At 42.9% G+C, this 9,878-nt stretch overlaps 1 protein-coding gene across 2 annotated transcripts; it reads right to left on the minus strand.

Moving 5' to 3' along the window:
- Window positions 1-2,803: 2,803 nt before the first annotated feature.
- aar2 (AAR2 splicing factor) lies at window positions 2,804-8,007 on the minus strand. Of its 2 annotated transcripts, XM_052056827.1 has the most exons (4): window positions 7,061-8,005; window positions 6,214-6,981; window positions 5,028-5,257; window positions 2,804-3,270 (listed from the first exon to the last, which is right to left on the minus strand). In XM_052056827.1, exons 2-4 carry the CDS (start codon window positions 6,977-6,979, stop codon window positions 3,103-3,105), a joined length of 1,164 nt encoding a protein of 387 aa, XP_051912787.1. In that variant the 5' UTR covers window positions 6,980-6,981; window positions 7,061-8,005; the 3' UTR covers window positions 2,804-3,102. The 2 variants fall into 2 exon arrangements, with proteins under 2 accessions (XP_051912787.1, XP_051912782.1); XM_052056822.1 differs by having other exon boundaries at window positions 6,214-8,007.
- Between the last annotated feature and the right edge of the window lie 1,871 nt (window positions 8,008-9,878).

The following is a 9,878-nucleotide window of genomic DNA, read 5'->3' on the forward strand; positions in this document are numbered from 1 at the left end:
ATCTGTTGAGGTGCAATCGTTGGTGTAGAGAGAGAAGAGCAGTGGCGAGAGGACACATCCCTCTGCGGCTCAAGTGCTGGTGGTGCGTATTGATGATGTTGTTGCTCCCAGTCTCACCTGTTGTGTCTGGCAGATCGTAGGGGACACACCGAGGTGGAGTAGTTTGGGGGTGAGGAGTTCCGGGATGATGGTGTTGAACGCAGAGCTGAAATCCACAAACAGAATCCTTGCGTAGGTCCCTGTGCTGTTGAGGTGCTTGAGGATGTAGTGCAGACCTATGTTGACTGCGTCTTCCACAGACTTGTTTGCCCGGTAGGCAAACTGGAGAGGCTCCAGCAGGGGTCTGGTGACGTTTTATAGGTGGTTCAGGACAAGGCGTTCAAAGGACTTCATGACCACAGACGTCAGGGCGACAGGCCTATAGTCATTCAGTTCCGATGTTGCCGATTTGTTGGGAACTGGGATGATGGTAGACTGTTTGAAGCAGGATGGGACCTCACACAGCTCCAGGGATCCGTTGAAGATTTGTGTGAAGACCGGAGCCAGCTGGTCAGCGCAGACTTTCAGGCAGGAGGGGGACACTTTATCGGGCCCCGGAGCTTTCTTGATCTTTTGCTGCTTGAAGAGCCGTCTCACGTCCTGTTCGTGGATCTGAGGGTGGGGGGGTAGGTAGAGTGGTTTCTGGTAGAGGTGGGTGTTTGTGGGAAATGGGGGTGTCCTTTTCAAGTCGGCAGAAAAACATGTTTAGTTCATTAGCAAGACCCTTATTGTTCACTGTTTGGGGGGGATGGCATTCTATAGTTAGTGATTGCTTTCAGGCCATTCCATACAGATGCAGAGTCGCTAGCAGAGAACTGGTTTTTCAGCCTCTCTGCATAGCTTCTCTTAACGATGTTAATTTCCTTTGTCAATTGGTTTCGGGCATGTTTGTACAGTGCCCGATCTCCACTTCTAAATGCGGCCTCTTTCTCTTTCCTGAGTTGCCTGAGTTTGGGAGTAAACCATGGCTTGTTATTGTTGAAGGAGCAGAAGGACTTCGTTGGTACACACATGTCCTCCCAGAAACTGAATAGATTTCATTGGACCCTGAATAGATTTTCCCTCATGCATTTGGGTGATTTCACATGTGTTTTTCCAAAATCTCGTCAAGCTTGGTTGGATGTTCTTCTTTGGTAGGTAAGGCTTCTGTCATGTCCTCCAACCCAAAGCCCAGACATATGAAGAAAACGGGTGATTGTTGTCACGTTAACCAAACAGTCAACACTTACCAGAAACTTCTTCTATGTTGCTTGTTGGCCTCTCAGCAGACCCCCCCCCCCCCCCAATAATCAATTTTGGAGTGATGTCCAATTCTTGGTCGTGTCACTGTTGCGCAATATTTTCTCCACTTGATAATGAGTGTCTTTTCTGTTGTCCATGATGTACTCGATGCCTAGGGAATTATTGTATACCTTGCCCAGGCCCTAACTAATACCTTTGAATAATGAGCTCTCCGTGGACCATGCAGTGTGCTTTGAAAGTGACTACAAAAGCCAACTAGAACAGCTGGGCTTAATTCGAACAGTGTTGTATAGACTTTTAAAATCTGCTTTATGTAATCGATATGCTACTTCAAAGATGTCAATGTGTGTGACTTACCCTAACCCTCCTTCGATTGCTTGGTTTCATCCATTTTGTGTCGAGCGGAACAAGAAGGTGAGCATGTGGCCGTTTTAACAATCAAGAATACCTGCTGTCTGCATCAGGGCACAATGCCAATGTGTATCCAATGCATGAATGATCAAAAACCATCAGTTGATTAATAATTGATTGATATTATACACCCATGGTGAAACACCTCATATGTTCAGCCACGTATAATTACGATAAAACTGCTTAGTCACAAAGTCAAATGCATTTCTGATGGAAGAGAGGTTGTGAATGAAAGCAGGTAGGGGTGAGCACTTTTGACCCTTGTACACTCCAATGCCATCACAAAGATGGTGATGATGATCACCAATGATGATCCGCACCAAGACTGGATGCATTGACATCTTCCGATTTCAAGCTCAGTTGGGAGGGAGAGGGGTGTTGAGAGGTTACATAGCACATTTGATTATACATTTCCTCTGTTGTTTCCACAATGTGATCCAAACCAGTCACGCCTTTCAGTTACATACGAGAGTGAAATAACTCACACATTGTTTCTGTGGTCTGATACACAGCATCAGCTGTACTGTTGATGCAGTGTGAGTAAGAACAATTTGAGCTATGTCAACAATCATGTTTTCATTCAAATAAGGATTTTGTTTCCACTCTATATTGTAAGGTATTCAGACCATGGAATAAACACAGGACATTGTTGCTGATTGATTGAATTCATTGATGCAGTAGTTCAACAAAATAACATGTTTTTTTTTATTTTGCGCCAAATGCACTTAACACTTCAATCTGCACAGCACTCAGTTTAAATTTGAAACACTTAAATTTGATCTTGAAAGCCCAATTACGCCATCTAGTGCCAGAGGCACGATATGACAATAACCCTTCCATCATAAGTTTCTTAACCGTTTTTGTAGACCATAAACAGAAAAATGATTTGTTCACAACCAATAAACAAGTGCTCCTTTTGTCTTGAAATGATGGTTCTTCCTTTTCTCAATTGTTTAGGACTATGTGTGCAGATGCAGCACCATCACTTTACACTGTTGTACTGTTTTATGTGCAGCGTCACTGAAAACATCTTTTCATGCATTATTCCCAATTTGGTTTAACCATTACTTATAGGAAGGACATAGTTGTTCACCTATCTTCGAGGCAAAGCTTGGTTTATTGTTATTTCTTTTTATTTTTAGATTTACATGAAACGTCTTTGAAAGCATACAGACTGTCTGGAAATTCCAGATCTATAGACATGAAGTTGCAAAGATTATAACATGTTTCATATGAGACCTTAAAAACACTGCTGACAACACCTGTAACCCACCACCGAGCACCAATGTTGTGTACAAGATGAAAGATCAATGACCACAACAATGTACAGGTTTCCACACCAGCCTTTGGTGAGGGACACCTATCTGACATGGAAGCTCGAGCTTGCCTAATCTTCCAGTGAGCGTCAAATCAGTCCACAGTAAAACCTTCGGGAAGATCCACCACCACAGGCGCGCACTCGTCCAAGTCTGCATCGAAATCCCAGGAAAACTTCTTGGTAAGGTGGGCTTTGAACTTCTCTGCTCTCTTGCGTAGCGCTTCGTCCACACTGGGCCCAGTGGCCAACTGGAAGAAGTCCTGTCGGAAAAAAAAGCCAAAGTCACTCTCAAGACTGCATGGGAAAAACAACATGAACACGCCCATTTTTGGGGGGTTGGTTATTTATGACTGTATGCAGCAGCAATTTTTTGGGGGGCGTGGGGATATGTTTTACGCTTTTTTTCGTGTACATCAGATTGTATCATTTGTAATACTTACTGTATATGTAATTCAATTTGCTTTTCTTTTGCTTTGTTTTATTCTGTTGTCTGCTGCCAGGTTGGTATTGGAAATTGTTGGCGTTGGGCTGAATTCCTGTGCATGTCCCTCCACAATCATCACTCTTCAAGAGGCCAAAAAAAAAACGTTTTTTCAACCAATGCCAATGCATCATCAAAGAGAGCTTTTAACAGCTCTCCCAGGGGCACCACACCTGATTCAGATGAGCAGCTCATCACTGTCTTGAGCAAATTAACAACTGAACCAATGAACCAAAACTTCCATCAGCTAAACCAAAACAAAACGGAGGAAATTGTATTGGACAATCTTGGGGTGCAGGCGGCCCGGTAGTCCAGTGGTTAGCACGTCGGCTTCACAGTGCAGAGGTACCGTGTTCGATTCCAGCTCCGGCCTCCCTGTGTGGAGTTAGCATGTTCTCCCTGCGTGGGTTTTCTCCGGGTGCTCCGGTTTCCTCCCACATTCCAAAAACATCCGTGGCAGGCTGATTGAACACTCTAAATTGTCCCTAGGTGTGAGTGTGAGTGCGAATGGTTGTTCGTTTCTGTGTGCCCTGCGATTGGCTGGCCCCCCGCCTACTGCCCGAAGACAGCTGGGATAGGCTCCAGCACCCCCCGCGACCCTAGTGAGGATCAAGCGGCTCGGAAGATGAATGAATGAATGAATCTTGGGGTGCTGATTTTCAGCAATTATAACAAATCAATCACAAAAACAGCCTTTTACCAGCTGAGAAACATATCCAGACTGAAGGGTTGCAGAAACCAAGCAGACCAGGAGAAATTTATTCATGCTTTTATCTCCTGTAGACTTGATTAATTAGATGCTCTTACTGGACTCGCTCAAAGAGCATCACACAGCTGCATCTTATTCAGAATGCTGCAGCTTAGGTTCTGACCACAACAAAGAGATCAGAACATATTACTCCAGTAAAGGCTTTACACTGCCTGGCAATCAGTTGTAGAATAGATTTTAAAATTCTGCAACTGGTGTATAAATCATTTAGCGGTTTGAGCCCTAAATAAATTAAAGAAATGCTGAGTGAATATAAACCCTTTGGGGCTCTGAGAGCTGCAGACTTGGATCAAGTAGTGTAGCCCAGAGTTCAACATAAACATGGTGAAGTTGCAATCAGCTGTTATGCTGCACATAAATGGAATAAGCTATTAACATTAGTGAAGTCAGTCCTAAGTGTAAGTGCTTTTAAGTCTCGGTTAAAGATTCCTCCCCCCCACCCATACTTTGATAAAATTTTCTAAAACACGTGAAATCATTGTTTTCCTTTTTGTTATTTTATAAATCTACTCGCATTTCTTGACTTTACTTTTAAATGTTTTTCAAGTTTAATTGCTGTTAATGCCCATTCCTTTAGCAATTTTTGTCAGCTTCATTTGTTTTCTCTACTTTGCTTCGGAATGTAGTTACCTGTTGTGTTTGTAAATGCTTGTAGATGGGTAACTGCTTGTGTGAAGCACATTGAGTTGCATTGTGTATGAGATGCCTTGCCTCATGAGTAAGTAAGATAAAACCATTGGGTGGGTTTTGCCCCATGAAGCTGGTACCTGCAGCGTGGAAGTGAGGAAGTTGTTCTGAGACACAATGTCCACAAAGAAGTCAGGAGGGATTTCTCCCAGCTGGTGGTAGAGTACGGCAATGAGCTCCAGGTAGAGCTCCTTGTGCCTCTGCATGGCCGCCTCTGCTCGACACAGCAGGCTCAGAAGACTTTTCCAATGCTCAAAGCCCTCGTACACGTTTCCGACCACGAAGCAGACAAAGGCAAACTGCAGCTCACCTGGGAAAGGAGTTTTGTTGTCAGGTCAAATTCGGTGGAGAAAACGTGAACGTTTTTCGACAATCTCTCCATTCACCATTCCTTTTCTATACTGCTTGTTCGTAACACATTCATACATAAAGGTCAATTTACAGTCTTCAATTTTGGAATGTGGGGCGACGTCGGAGTATCAAAGCAAGTATAGGGACAACATGCGATCTCCTCACAGGAGTGGAGTCTGGAGCTGAGACTCAAATCCCAAATCTCAAAACCGTGAGGCCGACCAGAGATGCTAACCATTCACTCGACTAAGCCCCACACACAAACACAGTCGCTATAGATTCCAAATCGAACCAAGATGTGATAGAAGGAGAGCTGCAACCAATGAGTCCTTTATTAATCTGTCCTTTTTTTTTCAAACAATTGATGAAGTGGTAACAAAAAAAACCATTTTGTATTGTGATCCCCTTATTCAAAAACAGGACATTATTTCTGTGCATAAAATGCACAGACGTAAATTGATTTTGATTCAGTTTCTGGTTTGGTCTGTAATACAAAAGAAAACTGGCAAACATGATTAAAAGCAACATATTATTGCTAATGTCTTATTTTGATTCGACACAGAGAATCAATCTGCTTACTTGGACAAGAGAATTCCAATATTATTTTCTGTTGAAAGAATTAAATTAAGAGGATTGGACAAGTTTAAGTTAAACGATGTTTCTAAACGATTAATGGATTATCAACATACTTACTGATTAATTTAATAAATCGCTTAGTTGCTGATTACTTGAGTAATTGTTGCACCTCTCGTGTACAGTAACATCAATTCGAAGCGGGGATTTTACATTTTAAATGAAGGTCACTGAATTCTTCAAGTTATTCGATTCATCCTTTCAGGCCTACCAATGCCAAATGTAGTCAATTGTACAAAGACCGTCGAGTTATGTGTCGTAATGAGCCAGGAGAACACTCACCGAGCAGGTCGAGAGGCGTCTGCTGGTAATTCTTGTCGAGCAGAGTCTCCAGGGCGTAGGTGAGGTCCAGGCTGCACTGTGTGATCTGGGCGGGCGTGGCCCCAGGTGGGTAAGTCTTCTCTGGGATGACAGAGAGGCGCAATTGTGTCCCCTCCCGCAGCTTCATCTTGGGAAGCCTGTCCAGTCCCTCCCTCATGGTCTGGCAGGCCGTGTCGTTCCTCGGCTGCTCGGCTCGGTCCTTGGTATGTCGGAAATTGGTCTCGGGGATAACGTCGCTGAAGGCACAGACCCGGCCCGAGAGCGGCTGCAAGTTGTTGGCCACCTCCTCGTTCAGTCGGTTCGTGAGGGACACCCACTTCCTCATCACCTCATAGGGATAAGGTCCGAGGTAAGGGTCCAGGTCCTGCAGGTTCGCTCTGATTCTGCTCACTTCCTCCTCGTTCTGGGAGGCAGAGAAGTCCAGATCCTCTTCTTTAGGGTTCCAGTTAGCCAACAAGATGTCTCTGGGTTTGAGACTGAGGAACAAGCCGGTCTTTGGGCCAACTTCTCCTCCACAGCTCGGTGGATTGACAGAGCAGTAGTGGAGAAAGTGCAGTCCTGGGGGGATCATCTTAACACCCCGAAAGCGGGGGCCAACCTTCCAACACTTGCAGTCAATGCCAAATTCTGTGCCCTGAGGGACTCCCAGCAACACCAGGGTGGCCCCCTCATGAAACAGCCTCCGAGCAACGTCAGGATCCATGTCTACACTGCGACTGCTAGCCATTTCTGGAATCAAATTTCAGCTGTCTAGACTAAAGCAATCCTATTTCCCAGCATTTACACAACAGCGTATATTTATACTTACGTTTCTTGAATGGATTTCTTCAAATCGTATTCAACACAGTTGGCACGATGCTTAGCAAAGTACCCTGAAATAAGACTTCGTTACAAGATGTAATTTACCAATACAGTATTGTATTTATAACAGACTGTTCGTGAGAATCGTTAATTGTTGCAACAGTAACAAAATGTTTCTAACGTATGTTTTTTCGCAAACGGACATGTCCGTCTGTTATTTGATCCCGAGCAGGAACAATTGTCTTGGCAAGGAAGTTCCACTTTTTCCCTGTCGAACATGGTGCATTACGACACCTACTGTGCTGGAGTGTGAATAAAGTACGCTTGTTCCCAAAGCACAATTCTAGGGAACCAATAAAATCAAAGAAACACTAAATTATCTTTCTGAACACTGTTTCTTTCAAAAACTGAAGTTGAGCTTCAAACTGATCTTTAGTCCTCAGCACATTTCTAAGGTTAAACATCATATCTCTTTTTCTTAACTCTTCACATTGTTTTTCCCTGGTGCTCTCATAGCAAACAAACAAATAACAGGTACAACACTTTCTCTCTCTTTTTCACGTTCACAAAAAACAGATTAATGTTTAACAATCAAATGCAACGACCCACAAAATGCAGGATGTCCTAATCATACTGATATACTTGTTTATTATCATCTATTTCTATTCACTACGTTCATGCCACCCTTTTTAAAAATATTATATGGATGACATTATGTGCGCCGTCCACTCCAGGCAACGCATTCAACTTTAACTACATTCTTTATATAGGCCTTGACCTCACCCATACCGAGAGATACTACCAGCCATTGATCATTTAGCAAGTGCAACCATGCCCTCTTTCATTCCCGTTTATACTTTTTATGTGCCGGAACACACATATATACAACTCTTGTCCCACTTCTGTTCAACCTATTCCATGTTTCAAACATTAAAAAATAATAATAATCATCCTACTCTGGGACAACATGGACTTTCGTGACAGTAATGCTAACAGTGAATCAGAGCAGATGACAACCTGTTATATGAGTCTCTGATCCACCGGTTAAAGGACACTTTGACTTTGATTCTCTCCTCTTTCATCTCAAACTGCTTCAAACTACAAAGCGTGTGACGGAAAAGTGGTAAGGACTGCACGACTGTCCGTGTTTTGTGTTATGTGTTGTGCTTATTATTTTACTTTATGTTAACTGTTTTGTTAAGCACTTTGTTACAGCTGTTGTGAAAGTGCTATATAAATCAGCATGCATTGTATTGTATTCTATTCTATTCTATTACCTATTATGTTCAGTCAGTCCACTGTAGAGTAATCACCACTGCAATAAATGATTAGAAAGAAGTTTGTACCTTGAAGTTTATATTGAAATCTGTCATGACATACAGTCCAACACAAATGATTTTTTACGCTCTTATTATTCTTTGAATCAGCTGTAAAAATTTGGCAAGAATGTTTCTACAATAACGCTCCAAATTTAACAAAAAGTGTTTCTGATTGGATTAAATAACATTTTTACAAATGAAATTGCTGTTATAACCTAGTAGTGATGGTTTCACAGTTTCAAGGACAATTGCATTCTTAAAAATCTTTTTAATTGACACATTCGGCCCAAAACACATATGGTTAACAGGAATGGCTGCTCACATATATCACAATTTTAAGGAAAGCGACATCTTGTAAAATTGGCACATATCGTATTTTCTCCACAATAAGGCAATCCAGATTTTAAAACAGTTTTCATATATAGAGCGCACTGCAATATAAGGTGCATAGCATAGAAGCTACAATAGTGGCTGCGGTTGCACTATGCATCCACGAGATGGTACTACGCTAAATAGAATACAATAGAATACAGCTTTCGTTAGGTACAGCATTCACAACTGTTGCAGCTGTAACAAAGCTATGAGAACTGGTCAGGAACACGGACATGAAACATAAATACAAATGACATTACAAAACAATAAATGAAAGACAAACGTTATGAAGACAACTGATTCAACAAAAAAAGCACACAAGCCTTGTGGGCCACATCCACAAGGGGCTAAATATCCTTTGAAGTCTTGCTTGTCTCCATCCTCCCTTTAGTCAGTGGTTAACTATACTTGTGTGCCCGTTGAAGTTTCAAAGACGCCCCAATCAGTGCAGTCTAAGCATTCTTGTAGAGCTAGCTTTGCTTCATCTGTCCATTTTTTCACAGTCTTAACAACCGGTTTAACACATTTGAGTTTCTGTCTGTATGCAGGTATTAGGTGGATTAAATTGTGGTCAGAAAGACCCAATGCTGCACGGGCGACCGATCGGTATGCATTTTTGATTGTTGTATAGCAGTGGTCTAGAGTGTTGCCTTCTCTGGTGAAACAGTCGATGTGCTGCTTATATCTGGGAAGTTCACGGTTAAGATGTGCTCTATTAAAATCGCCCAAAGTGATCAGGGGTGACTCTGGGTATTTTAGTTCGAGTTTGTTTACTTGTTCGGCTAGCGTTTGTATCGCCGTGTTAGCGTTAGCTTGTGGCGCAATGTAAACACCGACTAGTAAAAAGGAGGTGAACTCACGTGGCGAGTAGAATGGCTTGCAGTTTAAAGACAGCGACTCCAGGTCCGGGCTGCAGTGTGCGTCGAGCTTCGTGACATCAGTGCACCATTCTTCGTTGATATAGAAGCAAATACCACCACCTTTCGATTTCCCTGATAGCTCCGTGTCGCGGTCGGCTCGGAGAAGGCGGAAGCCGGGTAGATGTAGCGCGGGATCTGGATGGCGGTCACTGAGCCAGGTTTCAGTGAAGCAGAGCGCAGCAGAACGTGCAAATGTTTTGTTGGTCTTTGTGAG

This window comes from Hippocampus zosterae, chromosome 2, assembly GCF_025434085.1.
Source record: "Hippocampus zosterae strain Florida chromosome 2, ASM2543408v3, whole genome shotgun sequence".
Lineage (NCBI taxonomy): Eukaryota > Metazoa > Chordata > Actinopteri > Syngnathiformes > Syngnathidae > Hippocampus > Hippocampus zosterae.